General features: G+C 36.2%; 1 protein-coding gene across 1 annotated transcript in view; it reads right to left on the bottom strand.

Annotated features, from left to right (window-relative positions):
* Positions 1 to 644: 644 nt before the first annotated feature.
* The window catches only part of LOC110816308 (aspartic proteinase 36-like), a 28,678-nt gene continuing 8,530 nt past the window's right edge, over positions 645 to 20,792 (bottom strand). The window contains exons 4-10 of the mRNA XM_088219668.1: positions 17,828 to 18,052; positions 4,857 to 5,019; positions 4,709 to 4,782; positions 3,622 to 3,712; positions 2,347 to 2,422; positions 1,097 to 1,168; positions 645 to 932 (exon numbers count right to left, since the gene is read on the bottom strand). Of these exons, the coding sequence (XP_088075794.1) occupies positions 781 to 932; positions 1,097 to 1,168; positions 2,347 to 2,422; positions 3,622 to 3,712; positions 4,709 to 4,782; positions 4,857 to 5,019; positions 17,828 to 18,052 (853 nt within the window). The 3' untranslated portion in view covers positions 645 to 780. The remainder of the gene's footprint in view (positions 933 to 1,096; positions 1,169 to 2,346; positions 2,423 to 3,621; positions 3,713 to 4,708; positions 4,783 to 4,856; positions 5,020 to 17,827; positions 18,053 to 20,792) is intronic.

Genomic DNA, 20,792 nt, shown 5'->3' with positions numbered 1-20,792 from the left:
TAATAATTTTTTTCATTTATACCCTTAATGTTTTTTTATTATTTACAATATTACTCTTCTCTTTAATTTTTTCTACTTTACACTTCTTTTTATATATTTTTTTAAAATATTATATATATAAATATATATTTAATTAAATTTATATATTTATATTTTTAATTATATATTTACATATATATGATATATTTAATTATATCAATTTTATATATAAATATATTTATACATAAATTTATATATGTATATGATATATTTAATTATATATATTTATATATCTATATATTTATCAATATATATTTTTTAAAATTTTTTTAAATTTTTCATTTATTATTATATATAACAACGTATGATCAAAATAAAAAATTTATTCAAATATGTAACCATATCGTCTTGTTAATCTAAATAAAAATAATTATTACTATCAAATATTAATTAACCATCATCTAAATATAATTAAATTTAAACATTAATGAACCTTACACATATACCACCGTATTTGACATTAATAAATCTTCATGCAAGTTATCTAATCAGGAGTAAAGAAAATGATTATGTGCAAATTATATTTATAACCATTTTAATTATTATGTGTATTCAGAGCACTACTTTAAGATGGACTCTCCCTCTTTTATAAATAACCTAATCACTGAAGATACTACTTGCAGAATGAAATTATGTTTAAAACTTGTAATTACATAAATCGAAGACAAGACACGCATCATATATAAAAATTAGGGTCCTACATAATAGATGAATGCTATAGCCACCCAACGTTACCAAAATTTATGGAACAAAATTGTGCAGTATGACAATTAGTATTGACAACAATGTCAGAATTCTTCCGAGGCTCAAACACGATGACCTTGAAAGATTGTGAGTCTCAACACTGTAAGTAACTCCAGTCACTTCATCCCTCACCTTGATGCCTGACGAGCCTGAAACCAACCAAAATCAGACCTCTCTATCAAAACAATCCAATCACAAGCTCCATGGCTAAAACCAGTCACTCTCCATCATCATTTCACAACTCAATCCTAAAGAAAACAGTAATTTAACCACACAAAGAACAGTAAAATATATGAACTCTACAAATACTCACAGTTGTATTCAGTCCATCCAATGACTTGGTTCTCAATATCATATATAACCAATTTATTTGAAAGAACTAAATCTGCATCAGAAAGCAAACAGAAAATAAAGAATTTAAAGGCAAAAGAAAAATCCAAGAAAACATGCAAAACCTACATATATACACACATAGTATCATGCAAAAACTTATATTTTAGTTCCAACTCTTAGAATATATGCGCGTGTGTATATATATATATATATATATATCATACGTAACAAATGCAAGGACGTTACAACCCTAGTTGATTAGAACGTCCAATTGTTAAGAAGAGAAAGAAGAATACATAAGGAAGCTAAGTGTTAGTCTTGTGGAATGTCTAATATACTGCCAATTGTTCGTTTACTTACCTGAAAGAATAATTTTCTGCCACATCAGTTATGGCAGATTTAATATGTTTTATTGTCTCTTTGCCACCTGCTAAGTTGGCAGTTTATATGATATTTAATGTCTATAACCACTGTCTAGGACAAGACAATATAAAGCAGTTATTCAGTTTATTTATTTATTTTTTAATTAAAAATGATATACATCATTAAATACCATAAAAAATTATTTACATGTCAATCAAAATGTAACTAAGGTTCTCATATCCTCCAGAGAATATAGAGGATGACCTATAACTAAAAAACCCAGTGTTTGGAACCACTCGTTTCTAACTCTATCTGTAATTTCCTCCACCCCCTACAAAGCCATCATGTTTATTTCTTTCCACACAACCCAGAAAAGTAACAAAGGGAATGAGAGACATATCTTTTCCCACCATAAATTCAGTTTATTAAGAGCACAAATTCTGTTTTTTAATTATAAAAGGATTATAGGAGAATTCAGAAAAAATTTCTTCCGTGCTTTAAGCACTAGGAAATAGTTGGGTTCTCTCTTATTTACTTTCAGAACAAGTTCCTGAGCAGGGAATACAATAAAGATTATGCAAATGAGCTGAAAACAGGACAACATTTTGTCGAGATTCAATTGAAAAAGACAACCAATACTGTTGCAACAAAATTTCTTTCATATCATCTTTAGATATGCTTTCGCATAATTAAAAATATATCTCGTCCTTTAAGTACTTTTGACCATAAATGCATTATTAGTCATTGAGGATAGCCATCTAATAAAACATTTACAGGCTCAGTTCAACAGAAAACTTAGTGGAAGTCAATTGATCTCTGATAGTTAGAACAAAGAAAATGTAGTTTTACATGCAATTCCAAACTCACCTCCCAAAAGAGTCAATTGCATTCCATCCTTAGTTTGCATCCCTCCATTCTGCCAACCAAAACACCACATTTCTTCCTGAAGAGAGCAATGAAAATGATTTGTCAACAGATGAAACAAGAAGTTTACCACAGACCAAAATCACAAACACAAACTTCTAAAATGTAGAACAAGAATCTACAACTAAAACTGACTATTTAATCAATACCAACTAATCCAAATGCTTTCACCACAAAATAAATATACCTTTCTAATAAATTAAATAAAAAAAACATTTCTGAAGTTTTCAACAGGACTAATTAAGGGCTTAGGCTTAGTTTACATAAAGGAATTGGCGAGTATGTACTGTATCACTAGTGTTTAATGTATTAGAGAATTAAATGAAGGATTCTGAAAACAAAAAATATGCAACAATATTACCCATACGTACTAAACAAGGCCCACTAGAATATAAACTGTTACTAACAGGATACCAGGTTTCCCTTCTTTTTTTTTTTCTTCTGGTTCAATGGATCTGCTTTTTTTTTTTTTTTTGCCAAACTCAATAACCTAGGTTAATTTGGGTTAATTGTTCCCCGACCTATTTCTTTGCTGCCCAAAATTGGTAAAATATAAGGAGAAATTTATACTATTCATCTTTATTACAGAACGGTCTGTTCTAATACATTTAGAACATCAGATATCATATTTGGAAGGCAGTCAATGAAATACAATGGCCAAGACTACTGATCCAAAAAGGCCAACAAAGAAAAGCCCAAGTAATTTAATAGTTGAAATTTACAAGCTTCATAAACTAAGATTTATTAAAAAAGTAAAACTATCAGGTTCCACAAAACAGACTGATAAAAAGATTTATAAAATTCTCAGATCCGTGCTTGTGGTTAAGAATATAGCAGCCTTCACATTAATTGGTTAAAAGAGTAGATCAAATGGTGCAAGTCTCTGTTAACAAACCCAATAGGTGCAGATCTAAGCTTTCAGCCTCCTAATCCAGTGATGCAGAGAGTTGCAGTAAGTTTGGTAGATATCTAAACCAAACACCGAAGGTGTTTACTAATGTAAACAACCAAAAATAGTAGACCAAAAATCATAACTTTGTTACTTTCTAGAGACAACAAACAACATTTTAGGTAAAAGATCATAGCAGACACTCAGATTAAACAATCAGATAAATTATGATAGTTTTTATAGTATATCAGCATCTCTTTTCTAAAACATGGCAGTAACCGTGTAAGCTTATCAAACTATATAAAAATTCCAGTCAATATTTTACTTACAAGAAATTGGAAGATATAATCGTGAGGATAAACTGTCAAAAAGATGGAATCTTCAAAATTAAGAGTAACAATTGGGAATCCATCATCAATACTGCAAGTATACAAAAAAAAACATATGAAAGAATCCACATGGACTGGTGAGAGTAAACTGAAATTTTACAGTTTACCATAAACAAACATATTATGTGGTGAAAAGCACTGAACTTAAGAAACGGAAGCACAGAATATATAAGATATAAATCAGGAAAGCACTCTTTTATAACTAACTCCTCCCGATAGCACAAAAACAGAGACATTAAGAAAAGAAAAAAGTGTATCTCCACAAGTGTACATTCTACTGTTGGCATTTCCTTTTTTTTTTTTTTTTGCAGATTACAATATGGAAGGAAACTTCCAAGCAATGGAAGTTAGTGAAACTTGAAGCCCAGGGCTAAATGCTATATCTAATTAGAGAAAGAAAGAAAAGAACCCAAACATCTAGTAAATCTTAAATTTTGAACTCTGGTTGAGCACAAACATCTACTAATTTTAACATAGTCCGCAATTATTTAATCTTCAAAATCAGGAAATTTTGCATTTTCGATCTTTTATAAGAGTCTGCAAACAGAGAAATCAATACAGCAAGACATCTCAACTTACTCATTGATGGCTGAATCACTAAGAGGATCATAGTAACTGTTTAAACTTATGATTAACCAGTTGCGTTCCTTTAACTTATACATGATTCAGATGGTGCATTACCCAATAGTAGTTTAAGGAAAGACCAGTCGAATTACACTCAATTTAAAATCCTTTCAGGGTTTCTGTCTTCTTCCATTTCCTCCTTTACAGCTATATACTGCCAATCTTAATTTACACGAACAAATGTTTCACATTTACAGCAATGCGCCAAATATATTTTGCCTTCTGGCCATAAAAGAAATTAATTCTGCTGTAGCATCGACCTATAAACCATGCATATCATTGGAGGGCCCAGCAATAACTCAACATCAAAATTAAAAAAAGTATTCAGGCACAGCAGAAGAAAGAAATGCCTTGTCCACAACTTACTGATAATAGCCACAAGTAATTGCGGTTGGTGTCTTACTTTTCACTGTATTGAAAACAAGAGAATGTTTTCTGAATAGTTTGTATTTTCAATCCAGGTTGCAGAGCCAGAATCTGATTTTAACAAATACAGCATCAGCTATTAATAAAAAATTTTCCAAGTAACAAAATGTAAAGAACGGCAGTACCTTATTCATCAATGACTCATAAACCACATCAGGAAGATAGGCCAAAGCTGTACCACTATCGATTATTGTCCCTCTGTTATCTCCGGCATCAAATACATCTGTTGGAAGGTCTAGAACAGCACCACCAACTTCAATATCCTTCAGAACAACATTGTAATGTTCCCTAAAATTTTTGAAAAATACATCCTGAGAAAAGTTTTAAGATCCAGGAGCTATTCTTATTTAGGAAAGTCTCCTGCATGTTTTGAAAAAAAATTAAAATAAGAATAGCAACTAAAAACAAGAATAAGAGAGTGCAATGTAATGCAAAAATCCTCCATTCATGATTCAAAATTTCATTGTAGAAGACTACTAATAAGATTCTTAACACTGGTAAGAAAACAGTCTAGAAGAGCATCTAAATGCAGCATAGGTATGTAAGCAGTTTAAAATAACCAGAAAAAAGTTTATTTCAATATGTAGCATAATCCACATTTATTACATTGAAGGCTTAAATAGTACAACAGAAAATTAATGGATATATAATGTTATGTGTTCACTGACAAATTACTACCCTTCTTATCACTCACTGAAATTGAGGAAGAATCTGTTTAGTTCTTATGCCTGTTAGGACCCAAATCCCCTCAATTGATACTGATGTCCTCTTGCTTTTACAAGTAGCTTGTTTCCTTACTACAGCCAAAACTAGAACCAGTTTGCATTAGCTCACACGTCCATCTCTGACATAAATGATTTCATAATCAGAAAGTTCAGCAGCTAGCACAACAGAGGACTTTCTTATGTAACCATTGGACAATCTGAGTTAGGATTTTTTTTTTTTTTTATAGAAAAAGAATCTTCGTTAACATAGGAAGAGAAAAGTACAAGGAGAATAAGACATTCTCCTAAAATTTCCACGAAAAAGAAAGAAAAATTTTTTACAGAACACAAGTGAACAAATTATATGGCTATTAATGAACAAAGATAATATTCTCCCAATTCCTTTGGCGATCAGATATAGCTCTCTCAAAGAAATACCCTTGTTCCCATAAAGTCGCCAAAAGAATCATTCTGTCCCATATCTCATGGAAAGATGTATGTCTGTCATTGAAGATTGTTCTCTTCCTTCCAAGCCATAATGTCCATATGCCAGAGAAAATGGGCTCTCTCCACAATAGTTTTACTTCCTTTCTTACTCCGTTAGTCTTTATGTGCGCATATAGAAAGCTTTCCACTGTAGAAATGACCCAACTTAGTCCAAACACACTGAGCATTCTTGTCTAGATCTTCCCAGCTATCTCACAATGGAGAAATAAATCGGAACGAGATTAACCTACTCTAAAGCACATAACACAAATATCCGGAGATAGGATGTTGGAAGGATGACGAATTTGTAACAACTCTTGATATTGCACCTTTGATGCATAGTTGTCCAAGTAAATATCTTTACATTTGATAGCACAAGCGCTTTCTAAAGCACTTCAGCAAAATTAAACTAGTTTAAAGGACAGTTTTTGACGAGGTACTCAAAGAAAGACTTGCAGGTATATATTCCCAACAGTTCCAGTGACTAGGTTCTAGTGTCAAGCTGTGAAGATAAATGTATCAGTTCCAGTAATCCTAGTAGATTTTGCAATTCAAGGATCTCCCGGCCCGATAAGTTACTGGTGAAATGGTAGTTTCAAAGCAACATTCCCTTCTCTAGTGGAAATGAATTGCAAGATTTGGAAACCATGTATAGATGATAAGTTAAACAGGCGAGGGAATTGAGAAGCTAATGGTTGATCTTCCACCCAAGTCCTCCCAAAACCTCATTGTAGCTCCACTCCCACATGCAATCTGGTTAAGGGTAAAACAAAGGAAGAGTTTGGGTGATGGATCTCCAAGGGGTAACTGGCATATAGATTGTCCTCCTATGTGTCCCATCCATTCCTGCCATTATTATGGATATTGATTATTATTTTTTAAATAAAAGAAAATTTGAATTAAAAGATACCAAGAGGGTACCGCCCCATATACAAAAGGTTGTTACATGTCAATTAACTTATCAACAACTGCTCCAATATCCTCTAAAGATAGCAAATTGTGACTCAAGAGTAAGGAGTCAAAATAGTGTAACCATCTATCTCTAATATTTACAAAAGTATTTTCAATGCCCTCAAAAGCACGATTGTTCCTCTCCTTCTATAAGATCCAAAAAATAGAGAGGGGGATAAGACAAGCAGCTTTGTTGTAAGAAAGTAAACATTCCCAAGCCAAAAGTTCTCTATGAATAGAGTCCGCCATTACCCAATTAATACCCATCAAGTTGTAGATCATATTCCATAAATCTGTAGAGAAGGGGCACCATAACAGAATATGGTTGCAACTTTCAGCGTTCTATTTGCAGAGGAAACATCTGTTAACCAAAGTTCTACCTCTTTTCATCAAATTATTTGAAGTCAAAATTTTCTCCTTAGCCGCTTCCCATGAAATGAAAGCAATCCTGGGGGGGAGCCATTGTTTTCCATATAGCTTTAAACGGAAATGACAATTGCTGATCGTTGTTGTTCCGGTCCCAAAAACCAGCAATCTTATTATAAAAAGAGCTTATGGAAAACTTGTCATTTTCGCTCAATTTCCAGATGAGGGTGTTTGGAGTGTCTCTCAAATGAACACAGGCCATCATAGAGAGGAAATTCCCAAATTCCTCCAGCTCCCAATGGTTTAAGTTCTTGCTAACCGCAATACAGCAGTGACCCGGAACTGTAAAAAACTTTAGAAACTAGCAAGTTTTTCTGTTATGCTATAGCATATATGGCAGGGAAAATAAATTTGATTTTTCTTTCTTCACACCAAGCATCATGCCAAAAATTAATCTTGGTGCCCCGACCCACCTACTAATGAGTGTTTGCAATCAACTCATTATAATTTGCAAGTATGCCTTTCCATACACTAGTACCGTGAGGTCTTTTGGGATGGACAAATCTGTCATCCTTGTCTTTTTTCATTCATTTAATCTCAATAACTTTCCTCCAAAAGTTGTTATCTTCTTTTAAATATCTTCATATCCATTTTCCATGGAAAGCTTTATTGATGTTAGCGATAGATCTTATGCCGAGACCACCCAACTTTGTCGGTAACAGAACTTCTTCCCATTTAACAAGATGATACAGTCTTTTGTTCTCCGTACCACCCCATAAAAATCTGTTCTATTATGGATATTGATTATCACTATGTACCATAAAGAATTTGGTTCCCTTGGAAAGCGCCAAAGCCATTTTGTCAATATGGATAAGTTCTTTGATCTAATATTCCCAAGTCCCAAACTTTTGCACTTGCAAAACACATTCTAGCTCACAAAATGGTCCCCGTCTTTATCATTTGCTCCTGCTCATAAAAGGTTCCTCACCCGTCTCTCATTTCTCTCTGCTGGCCCCACAGGTATCTGAAACAGAGATAAAAGTAAACTGCCATGCTAGACAAACATATTCCTGCCAAGGTCACTCTACCTCCTAGAGAGAAAAGCCTTCCTTTCCAACTCTCTAGCTTCTTTGCCACTTTATTCTCCACTACTCCAAAAAATGGTTACTCCTTGGATTACCCCCTAAAGAGACATCTAAGTATGTCAAAGGCCAATCAAATCTCGCACACTCTATCGACTCCCATAGGGTTGCTAAGATTTGATCCTCCACATTAATTCATATTATACTACTTTTTCCCATATTGATTTCAGCCTCTAAAAATATTCAAAAACTTTAATAAGCGCGAGCACATTTCTCATTGATCTACTCATCACATTGCAAAAAAAGGATTTTGTCATCAAAAAATTGTGTGCAAAACCCCTATTCTATCCTTTCCCACCACTAAATCCTTCACCCTATTTCGTTCATTTGCTCTAGACAACATTCTACTCAACACATCCACTACAAGAATCAAGAGAAATGGGGGTAGAGGATCTCCTTGCCTCAATCTTCTTGATGCTTGAAATCACTATTGGGCTTTTCCATTGATTATTACCGAAAAAGAAACTGATGATAAATAACCCTTCTCCGCTGTGAACCAAAACCCTTGTGCGCCATCACTCCTAAAACATTCCGATGAACCCTATAGGCATTTTTTTTCAAAATCCAATTTGAGAATTAATCCTTTCCCATTAGATCTATGGATATGATCTTCTACCTTATTCAAGCCTAGGGATGTGTCAAGGATTTATCTCCCTCTTGCACAAATGCTCTATGTTTAATAATATTGCGCCATCCAAAATCTCAGAAATTCTTAAAGACATGAGTTTAGTGATGATTTTATAGACATTTTCACTAACTAATGGAGTGATAGTTGGAGATCCTTCATAGACTTATCCTTTTTGAGCACTAAAGAAATGAAAGTAGCATTCACACTCTTACATATGGTGTCGTTCAAGTAGAATTCCTCAAATACTATAGTTAAGTCGATTTTCACAATTTGCCTCCGTTAGGAAAATTTATGGAATAGGAAAATATATCTTTGTATAATCAGGGTAAAGGGCATACTAATAAAATAACCATACATGTACTTAATTATATGCTTCTTTTTATTACCCTAAAAATGTGTATATGTAGGACCCTCTAATTCATAATACATACAATACTTCATTCTCCACATGGTTTGGAGCCTTCAGTTGCCATTGCGAAGCTATCAGTAATTCAAAGGTCAAGCATTATTGCTCTTATGCTCTTTTCAGCAGTAATAAGAGATACTACATCGTTCAGGGATGGTGTCTCTTCTTTTCCTAGAATCTAAACTCTCACCTGATCATACTCTTCATTGAATCCAACCATAAATTAATACGCTCTTTTTCAACCAGTCTTTTTAATACTGCTGTGTCTTTACTATATTCCATATTGAGAATGTGATACTAATCAAGTTCTTACCACCAATTCTTCAAAAGAGTGACATATTTTATAACTGATTTGTTTCCCTTTTTGGTTGTCCAAACTTTGACAATTAGGTCATATATTTGGGCTACGCCTTTCCCTTAGAATAAGTTCTCTAATCGAGTCTCAAACCTCTTTTGCTGAAGGCAGAAACACGACTGTTTTACTTATTTCTGGCTATATAGCATTCCAACGCCAAACCATAATTATTGAGTCTTCTCTTCATCCCAAGCATCAAATGTTGATCTCCTGATTTTCGTCTGGTCCCAAAAAGGTAACTGAGTTTTCCATTTTCCTTGAGAGTAGTCTAAATCAACTTTCACCAACTTGAATAGTCTTTACTAGTGAAGTGACAAGCAAACAGGAATCGCTGAAATTTGCCATTATTTTGTATTAAATTTTCCATGTGAGAATTTGTGCCGATGATTTGAGATATTACCTCCAACATCATTAAAGAATAAAATGGGGGGGGGTGGTGGTTTTGAATGTGGGAGTTGCTCTTATTTTACCAGAGGGTCTTGAATTAGCTCCCCAGGATCGTATTTCACCTTAAATGTAAGAAAAGACAAGCAATCTATCCTTTTAGAATTATCGCCCTACTAAAAAAAATATTCTTGTGATAGGTCTTGTTCCTGGTCAGAAATATAATGAAATCACATTTTCTATCATTTTCCCATATCCCACTACTTATAAAGATGTTCACTTCTTAAACTATCTCATATATGTAGGCAGGAACCAGGAAAGGGGTCAGATTTATCTTGACAGGAGAAAAAGTAACAAGACAGTTTATAATGTTACAACAGCGGGTATAGTAAGCAAAATTTTATGAAAAGAAAAAGGGAGATACGAAATAACCATAGTGGACGCATTGGATGGATGTCAATTAAGGTCGAATAAATATTTTCAAACCAAAAAAGAGGTTACTGGCAAAGGCTAACTGGAAAACAAGTGCGATTGGAGCTAGTTGGTGTGCTGGCGACTACAAGAAGTAATTGCTTGAAGTTACATTGCTTCTGGTAATGCACTTTGGAGGCTAGAGCCAATGGTCGAGGCTGGCCAAACGCAGTTATACTGGTTGGAACAGGATCGACTGGGGACATACACAGTTGGAGTCAAGCGCATGGCAATCTGGCTAGAAGAGACTGGAGGTGCATGGCGGATGGGAGAGCTTGCTGGTGCGCACGGCTCGCTAGAAGCTGAGCCAAAGGTGGTGCGACCGGTGCAATTGGACAACTGCTATCAGCGATAAAGGCCGGTCTTGGTTGCTGGTAAACATTCTGTAGTGGCCAATGGTTGGAAGGTGGTGATTGGCTATGAAGGTTGGGCCCCTTTATGGTTTTCTTATTTCAAAAATGAAGACTGAAAAAATTTTATAAAAGAGTTTAAAATTTTTCAACTTAAAACTTTGATACCATGTGGAAAACGAAAGTATGTGTTTCATTGAATATTATGCTCCTATATATATAGGTTTATATGAAAGAGGAAATACACTTAATATAACTAGAGATGTATATTACTAATATACCCTTTACCATACTTAATATAAACTTTACACTTCCCTACGGGTGTAATTGGAATTTGGAATTGAGTGGTCTTGAGTCTAAAATTGTCCTTCTAATCTCTTAATTTCATTGTGAATGGAGACCATTGTCTTGGTTCATGTTGTAGGTACAAAGTTCAACAAAGTTAAATTATTTGTTTCCTCTTTTGCTTGCATGCATCTTAGTTTTACTAATTTTCTGCTTCGCAGTAGTGAGCTAACAACTGGAATGATATACTCAATAACTTGGTAACAGACCTAACAAATTGCTATTAAATTAAAACAAACTAGTATCAGAGTCATAGTTGCTGTTTGTCCTAGTTGTGGTAGATTGACCAGATTAATTTGCTCATAATGGCATCAAGGGTATGAAGCTGGAATCTCTTTATTACCGAGGAGAGTTCAGTCCCAAAATGGTTGAAGCTGGAATCCCTTTACATGACTAAATCACTCATAAACCATTTATATTTTGAAAAACAATTGTGCACTCTCTGCATGAGTAAGGTACATCTATAAGGAACATGTTGATGACTTCAAAAAAATCATCATGGACCTAAGTAATATTGATCTGAATGTAGATAAAAAATAACATTTGGGTCCGCGTCAACATGCGAGCTAGTATCCTACTTTACATATTACAGGACATGTTAAAATTAATTGTTACGCAAAACAAGTAATAAGGTTTAGGATCCTGCTGATTCTAATAAGATAGAGTTATTTGAGATGGCCTAACACAAAATACATAATAAGACCAACATGATTGAGTACAAATACCAACCAACCATTGAGTACCTAAAAATTCCACAATCAATTCATAAGCAAATAGATTAATATAAAACATTACCAAACTGATTAGCCACAACTCTCTACTGCCATTACATTGGCTTATGACTATACCATCAAACCTTTTTAATTGAATATCTGCCAACCGTTTCATTTTGGTTCAGTTCAATCTTTCGATTGTGGAATACATCTTCTTATCTAATCTTTTTCTATTTTTCTCTTCCACAGTGCTACAGGACAATCTCCCCACCATATATATACACACACACATAGAAACTCAACACGAAGTCATGTATGTATGAATGAGAAGAAACTTGACTGTTGACAACCTAAGGAAGAGCCTTCTCAGTGTTTATTATCTTTGTAAAAGGGGTCAGCTGAAACTCATTGCATCTGACTCAAGTCACCATCTGACTCAGGTTTTGTAAAGAAGAACACGTTCACCATTTTATTCAGATTTTGCAGATTCTCAGAGAAAAAAAATTGTATGCAAAATTGAGTAAGTGTGGATTCTGCCTTGAGCAGACTACTTTTTTAGGATACATCATATCAAAAGATGGAGTGTCAGTAAACTCCAAAAAAGTTGAGGCAGTGCTTGGCTGGAAAAAATTGACCTCGATCAAGGAAATCTATAACTTTCTGAAGATGACAAGTTATTACCGCAGGTTTGTGAAAGGATTTTCTAACCTAACTGTTCCTCTGACTCGGCTCACAAAGAAGAACGTCAAGTTTGAGTGGAACGAGAACTGTTAAAGGAATTTTTCAAAACTAAAGAAACGGTTGACTACTGCACCTGTGTTGGCCTTACCGAGCGGATCGGGTGAATATACAGTTTATACTGATGCCTCCTACCTAGGGTTAGGTTGTGTTCTGATGCAGCATGGGAAGGTCATAATCTATGGGTCCAGCCAGTTGAAGAGTCATAAGAAAAACTACCCCACCCATGATTTAGAACTTACCGCAATTATCCACATCTTGAAAACTTGACGTCATTACTTGTATAGGGAGACCTTTCAGATCTATACCGACCATAAAAATTTGAAACACATATTCACTCAAAAGGATCTCAACATGCATCAGAGAAGATGGATAGAACTTCTCAAGAACTATGATTGCAACATCTTATATCACGCGGGTAAGGGCAACTTGGTAGCCGACGCACTTAGTAGAAAAAGTGCAGGTATATTAGCTCACTTAATGATTTCAAAATGCAAGATAATAGGGGCTGCATAACAGGTACGATTTCAAGACCTGAAAAGAGTCACATGTTTGGCCCACCTGACTGTGCAACTTGAGTTGATCCAGAGAATAAAGGAAACTCAGTCCGCCGATTCCACCTTAGCAGCCCTCAAGAAAGATGCAGAACAGGGAGTTAATTCAGAATTTCGAATCTCTGCCGATGGATTGCTTAGATTTCAAGACATGGTGTGTGTTCCAGGTGATAGTGACTTGAAAAATGACATCATGACAGAGGCTCATAGCTCAAAGTTTGACATGCATCCCGAAAGCACTAAAATGAATCAAAATATGCGACCCCGATTTTGGTGAAACGGGATGAAAAGAGATGTGGCCAGCTTTGTTTCTAAGTGTTTGGTATGGCAGCAGATCAAAGCAAAGCATCAATGTCCAGGCGGGCTACTTCAACCATTACCAATTCCGGAGTAGAAGTGGGAACATATCACAATAGATTTCGTGATAGGATTGCCTAGGGCACGCTCAGGGCATGATGTCATCTGGTAATTGTTGATCGGCTTACCAAGTCTTTGTACTTCTTAGCCATCAGAATGACCGACCCCTTATACAAGTTAGCAAGAATGTATATTCGGGAGATAGTCAGGTTACATGGAATATTAGTGACAGTAGTGTCCAACAGGGACCCCAGGTTCATTTCTCGGTTCTGGACTAATTTTCAACAGGCAATGGGAACGAAATTGTCCCTTAGTACTGCATTCCACCCTCAAACCGATGGGCAAATCAGAAAGGACGATCCGCACACTAGAGAATATGCTCTGAGCTTGTGTTCTTGACTTCAGGGGCCATTGGGACGATCATTTATCCCTGATAGAGCTCGCCTACAATAACGGCTACTAAGCAAGACCCACTTCTTCTCAACAGATCGGCAATTTACATAGGCGACCATACAATGCCTCCTACGGAGCCATTGGGACGATCATTTATCCCTGATAGAGCTCGCCTACAATAACGGCTACTAAGCAAGAATTGGTATGGCTCCGTAGGAGGCATTGTATGGTCGCCTATGTAAATTGCCGATCTGTTGAGAAGAAGTGGGTGATAGAAGATTATTTAGCACAGATCTTGTAGAGGAGACTACAGTCAAAACAGTTAAGATCAAGAAGAACATTCAGACGGCTCAAAGCACGCAGAAGAATTATGTTGATACCCGGAGGAAGGATTTGAAATTTGAGAAAGGTGATTGGGTGTTCCTTAAGATCACTTCTTTCAAAGGAATCAGTAAGTTTGGCAAGAGGGAAAAACTAAATCCCCGCTTTGTTGGGCCATTTGAAATCTTAGACAGAATTAGCATCGTCGCCTACAGACTGGCACTACCTCCAGAACTTTCCAGGGTTCATAATGTGTTTTACGTGTCCATGCTACGCAAGTACAACCCGGACCTCTCTCACGTCTTGACTCATGAGTCTCTTTCATTACAGGAAGATCTATCCTACGAAGAAGTACCGATCAGTATTGTGGACTGAAAGAGCAGAGTACTTCGCAATTGGAAAATTCTCTTTGTTACGGTCCTATGGCAAAATCACACACCGGGAGAGGCTACATGGGAGCTAAAATCAAACTTCAGAGCCCAACATCCCTGACTATTTGATTGAGTGAGAGAAAAACAAATTTGAGAGACCAAATTTCTTTTAAGGGAATGGAGAGTTGTAATATCCTTAATTTATTTAATTTTAATGTAATTAAAATTAATATATAAATATAATTTTTTTTAATTTTATGTTTTAATTTTTATTTAATGTAAAAATGAAGAAAATTAAAAGGATGATAAAATTGAAAACAATTTTGGAAAAAAATAGTGAAATTTTAGGTTCTAAATATATTTTTGAAAGAAAAATCAGAAACTATAAATCAAAACGCAATTTAAAAAAATTATACCACGTAGGACGCCCAGTCAGCAATCTCGACGAAACGGAAAACACCGCGTGGCAAGGAACGCTAACACGGTGGCACGCAGGAGGTCACGCTGTCGATCCGTGTGCCCGCGATCAGACAGTCCGGATTCGTTCCCGCGCACGCGAACGGTTCGGATCCGTTCCCTCCTCAGACGCAATTGGAAGTCATTATTAAACGCAATGAACGGTCTAGATCTCCTTTCTATTTAAACGCGATCAAACGGGCCATATCAAATCACGATGAACGGACCAGATTCACTTCTTATTTAAATGCGATCGGACGGTGCAGATCAAACGCGATGGACGACCAATATCAAATCGCAACGGATATAAATAACCCTTTTCACCCTAACCCTAACCCTAACCGCCAGACCCTCCCACCGAAGAAGAAGACCCAGTAGCCGGGAAGGGAGCCGACCGCCGCCCCCCGTCGCGCCGAAGCCACTTCCAACTGTCAAAAGAGATAAAAATTTGTCCTTTTGCTCAAAATTCGATTTTAAATACCCCCATGATCAAATCGGAGCAAAAGGACCCACAGATTGGCCAGAAGCCGCGGGCAAAGTCCGGTGCCGCCACTGCAGGCAAAAGTAAAAAACGCCTCTGATGAGGCCCTTCCCGATTCCCGTTTCATATAATTCTTCCACCATTGTAATCACCATTCCTTTCTCTACAGGTTAACCGAAGCAAAACACCCAACCGCGAAGGTGAGCCGGCGAAGCCACCACACTAGAGAACCCCGCCACTGGTAAGCTTCGGTTTTCGATTATTTTGGGTCAATCGATGCCCCTTAACGTGTTTTCTCGCAGGGATTGGTACAAAACCGGCCGAAAACAGCCAACCCGAGGTAAATCACTGATTTTTGATTTTTTGGGATATTTTTAGGTACTTGAAGCGCGTTTTAATCCCCGAAGAAAAATTTATGGAACACGGGGACCGTCTATAAACGCAGTCAAAAGTTTAGCATTGCGGACATTAATTTGAGTAAGAATCCTTCACCTCATTCACTGTTATAGAATTGAAGTTTAATTTTAAATAATATGGTATTTTGTGAAATTTAAAAAATATTCATAATTAATTAAAGATTACTAATGGAACCAGAACCGGTTATTTACTATTGTTTGTTGTGTTTAACCAATTGCCTTATTTTACAGTATTCGAATGCATAATAATACACTAAAATTGGTATGATGATGCGATTGTATTCATTTAATGCATGTTTTGTCTGTTTTATATGATTACGGTTGAATTGGAAAACTGAAAATTAAAGGTAAATGAAAATTATTTGATTAAGCAGATGGATGAACGGCAGCTTTACTGGATATTTTGAAATATGGTGGACGGACCGGATACATAGGGAACCCTACCGTGAACGTTGCCTCATACCGGACGGGGTATCGAGATTTGGTAATTTGGTGCTCATACCGGACGGGGTATGGGGATGACCCGTTTCACCCTCATACCGGACGGAGTATTGAGAGATAGTATCTTTTGGCGTTCATACTAGACGGGGTCTTGGGATGGCCTGTTAATTAAAAATATTAAAAAATGGTTCACGCGTAATGGGGACATTCCTATGGGCCCCATGAATACCACTAGGTTAAAAAAATGAAAAGTTGTTGTTCCGACTAATTGCATATGAAATTATGATGTGTTATATTATTAACTGTATAAGTTGTTTTTTGAAAATCTCGCTATAGTAAATATGCGGTGAATGATTTTATTTATGATAAATGAATTTACTTAAATTAAGAGCTCCATTAATTGTTTTTATGATTTCTACCAACCTTTATTTCTGTGTCAGTGAGTAACGTGATATTTTTATTGGGTTAGTGTACCTCATTATTTCATTAACCATTTCCGATCAAAAAAATCAGGATCCAGATCCCGATCCACAAGAGGGTTGCGAGTAGGACGCCTAGTTATTTATTTTCCGTTTATTTCTTTGATTTTTCGCTATTTCTTTTAAAACGGTCATTTCCGTACCTTATTGGTTAATCTGAATTATTGTGTAAGGAATGTAAACCTTAATTTATTATTTCACTTCCACACTAAATTTATAATTTATCTCCTTTGGAGTTTTTGGGACCGTTACAATTAGTATCAGAGCCAAGTTTCGATCCTGGAACCTGTGGGTTATAGGCCCACCACGTTTCCGCTGCTTAATCATACCACTTTGAGCTTTGACTTCTCAAGCCACTTCTAATTCTAAGTATTTAGAATCAAAGGAGTAAGAGGGCATGTTTTGGGGGAAATGTAGACTCCCTGAAACACAACTGAAAACAACTAGATGCGTATTTTATTTTGAACCTTTGGTTCAAAGCACAACCTCTTGCAAATGAGGAAGAGCTTGTTGACATTTTGGACTATATGTCATAGTGTTTATGCCATATGTGGGTGGAACCTTCCTCGACACAATGTCGTTTTATTCAAAATTTTAATTATGCAACATGAGGACTACCTTAAGAGTACTACTCTCACCATGTATGCATCTAGAACACAATAAATGTTTTCACATAATACGAGCAATAAATTTAAAAAAGAAAAGTATTTGAACATGTAAGCAGACAAGATTTGCGTCAAACATAAAATGTAAAGAAAAGATAAATAACCTAAGATAGCATCACATACTGATTTGGTACCATCGGAGTTGTTTTCACTTTTGGGGACACCACTTCTCCAATGGCAAAAATTCCACCACCATTGACATTATCTAAGCAGTGTGCAAACTTTCTTGCCACCTTTCCAGCAGCAGCAAGCTGTGAAATCATGGATGTCTCTTTTTGACCAAATCCAAGTATACCATCAACTGCTGATTGAGACCCACCAAGCTGTCCAGACTGTTTAGCTCCACACCTATTTCCAAAGTGAAATGAACAAATTATCTAGGAGCGGCATTTCATCAAATGCACTTCAAGTGACAAAGATAAAACATACATAGGAATCAAAATTGAAGTGGCAAATGAAAGTGAAAAGAAATTGAAGAAATTAAAAAAAAAAATCAGCTTAAAAGAGAAAGAAAATAAAACTAGTATGTCATCCAAGGTTAAAAAATCAGCTTATCTCTAAGCGGTAAGGTGTCCATCCAAGTTGGACTGTATACTAGTATGTCATCAAAAAAGACCAGCAATATTTCCTCAAGTATGGTCTGAAAAATGTGGCTTCTCAGGAATTGGAAGGTAGTTGGGGAACTAGTAAAGTCAAAAGAGGTCACTTTGAATTCGAAGTGGTGAGGTGGGTTCTAAATGTGGTTTTATAAATGTCTACTTCCTTAACTTTGATACGATGGTAGCCTACCCTGAAATCCATTTTAGAAAATATCGACAACCCATGTAATTCATTCAAGAAATCCTCTATCACTGGTATCAGAAACTTGTCCTTAACTGTAATAGTACTCGATTGTCTATAATTTAAAGCAAAACCCCCAAATTCCATCTTTATTTTACTAGTAGCACTGGGGTAACAAATGGTATTTTAGCCTGACTACAAAACTATCTATCAGTTGGATCTGTTTTTCTATCTCAGTTTTTGGAAAGTACGAATACTTGTAAGGTTTGAGATTCATTGATGCTCCAGGGACTAATGGAATTGCCTGGTCACGTTCCCCATGGGGCAAAGAACTTGGCTTTGGAAAAATGCCTTGATATTGTTGAATCAAAGTCTGAAATGCTTCAGCTTTCAATTCTCCTTTTCTATCTTCACCAGCAATCTACTTTTTAGTATGCAGCAAGTTGCTAGTTCCCTTCCATTACTTCTGCACCAATCTAGACAGTCTCTACCCTCATGAGTGCCTAAAACTTCCTTCATTAGATACTCCTTGTATCAGCACCTTTTCTCCTTCCTTCATAGACACCACCTGAAGCTTCTCAAAGTCCAATGATATTGGATTTTGTTTCTTCATCCAGTCAGCACCCAATATGACATGGTAGAATCCTAAAAATCTAACACATGGAATGAGTGTTTGAATCACATTTTCTGCATCATACGATTGAGTTTAACGATTTTGTATAGGTTCACCATTCTCTATCTGTTGGCTACTAGAACTTTCAGAGTTGGTGCTTCCAGTAATCTTGCATTATACCATCTTGCCACCTTAGCATCCATCAAGGTGTGGGCACTACCATTGTCAAGTATAAGTATGGGCTTGGAGTTTACTACGGACTATATATTGACTGTGCAGCCATTGTTTTGACCTTCCATGCTTGGACAGAAATTTCCCCAGTGTCCTCCATTTCTCTTGTTTCTTCTGCTATCTCATCTCCTTACATTTGACCTTGGTCCTCTCCATCCTTCTCTTCCACCAATTCTAAATATCATCACTTGCTTCCCCTTATATTAATGCCCAGAAAAATATTTCTGTCCACACAGCAAGCAATAAAGGGTTTCTTTGGTTCTCTTATTGTGGTCTTGTGCTGCTACTTTTGAGTTGGTGTTCGGCCATAATAATAATTTCTGTTAGCTCCTGAAGGATGGGCAAGTATTGTGTGTGGTTTGGATCAGAAAATATGGCTTTACAGGATGAGCAGGGTTATGTGTGTCATTTTCTAGTTCCGGTGAGGGTTTTGGCTAACACTCATTTGGCCCTGAAGCATATCTTCAATGTGTTGTGATTCAAGTTGTGTTTTTTCATAGGCTTTGTGGTTTATTGAGTTTGATCATGGGTCTTAGTTACTCACTTAGGCTCCTAATGAAACTAGATATCAGAAAAGTTCCACTAAGGTGAGGATTACCTCTTAACATCATTGACCTCAATTGTTGAACTCCTCTAACACATCTACCACCAAGGGGTCTCCAGACATTCTGCAAGTCTTCTCCAAATGTTTGTCCATCCTAACTAGTAACTTTGTTGGGCTTGTCATCCTTGAAACCAAGTGTCCGGTTCTTCTCCCACATATATGTTAGCAACGTCTATATTTTGGCAAATCAAGGGCCCCATACACATGAAGATACTTATTGCACCTCTTCAGCCAAGATTGGATTTGTTCCTTCAAACACAGGAATATCAATCCTGGGTGTTTTTTGCCCAAGCATGCTACTCAAGGACCTTTCTTTGCAGTGAATATACCAACTTCTCTCCCTTGCACTCTATGGAACAATCCGCGAGATGATGTAGGGTTACTACTTGTCCAAAGTTATGTGAAAGAGCAAGTGGGTTGTGCATGGTTTGCAGCGTACTCAGCAGGGTGCACATATTTCCAGCCAGCAAAGCCTACAGTTGACCACCATCCTCAACTAATTTGGCCTCTAGTTTCTCTGAGAACTTAGCACCTAAAGTCTCATAGATTTGGTCACAAAATCATGCCAATGTTGGTCTAACCACCTTGTTGAATCCTCTATGGGTTATTCTCTATGACTCAATCATTACCGCTTGACCGTTATTTTTTAACATCTTCATAGTCAACAAAGGTGTTTTGCCAAGAGCAACTCACTTCCCAACTAAGTTTTCAAGCCACTGTTCATTGGTCGACAAGGTTGGCCAAAAAAATTGCTTAAGAATAGAGAGTGACGAAGGAAGAGAATAGTAGGTTGGGAAGAGGAAGAAGAAGAGAAGAATCAAGAAGAGTAGATGGAGAGAAGTAAGGGAGAATAGGTGACA

Source organism: Carica papaya, chromosome 1 (genome assembly GCF_054855325.1).
Source record: "Carica papaya isolate Zhongbai chromosome 1, ASM5485532v1, whole genome shotgun sequence".
In the NCBI taxonomy this organism is placed as follows: Eukaryota; Viridiplantae; Streptophyta; class Magnoliopsida; order Brassicales; family Caricaceae; genus Carica; species Carica papaya.
This window is presented reverse-complemented; position numbering and strand designations above follow the sequence as displayed.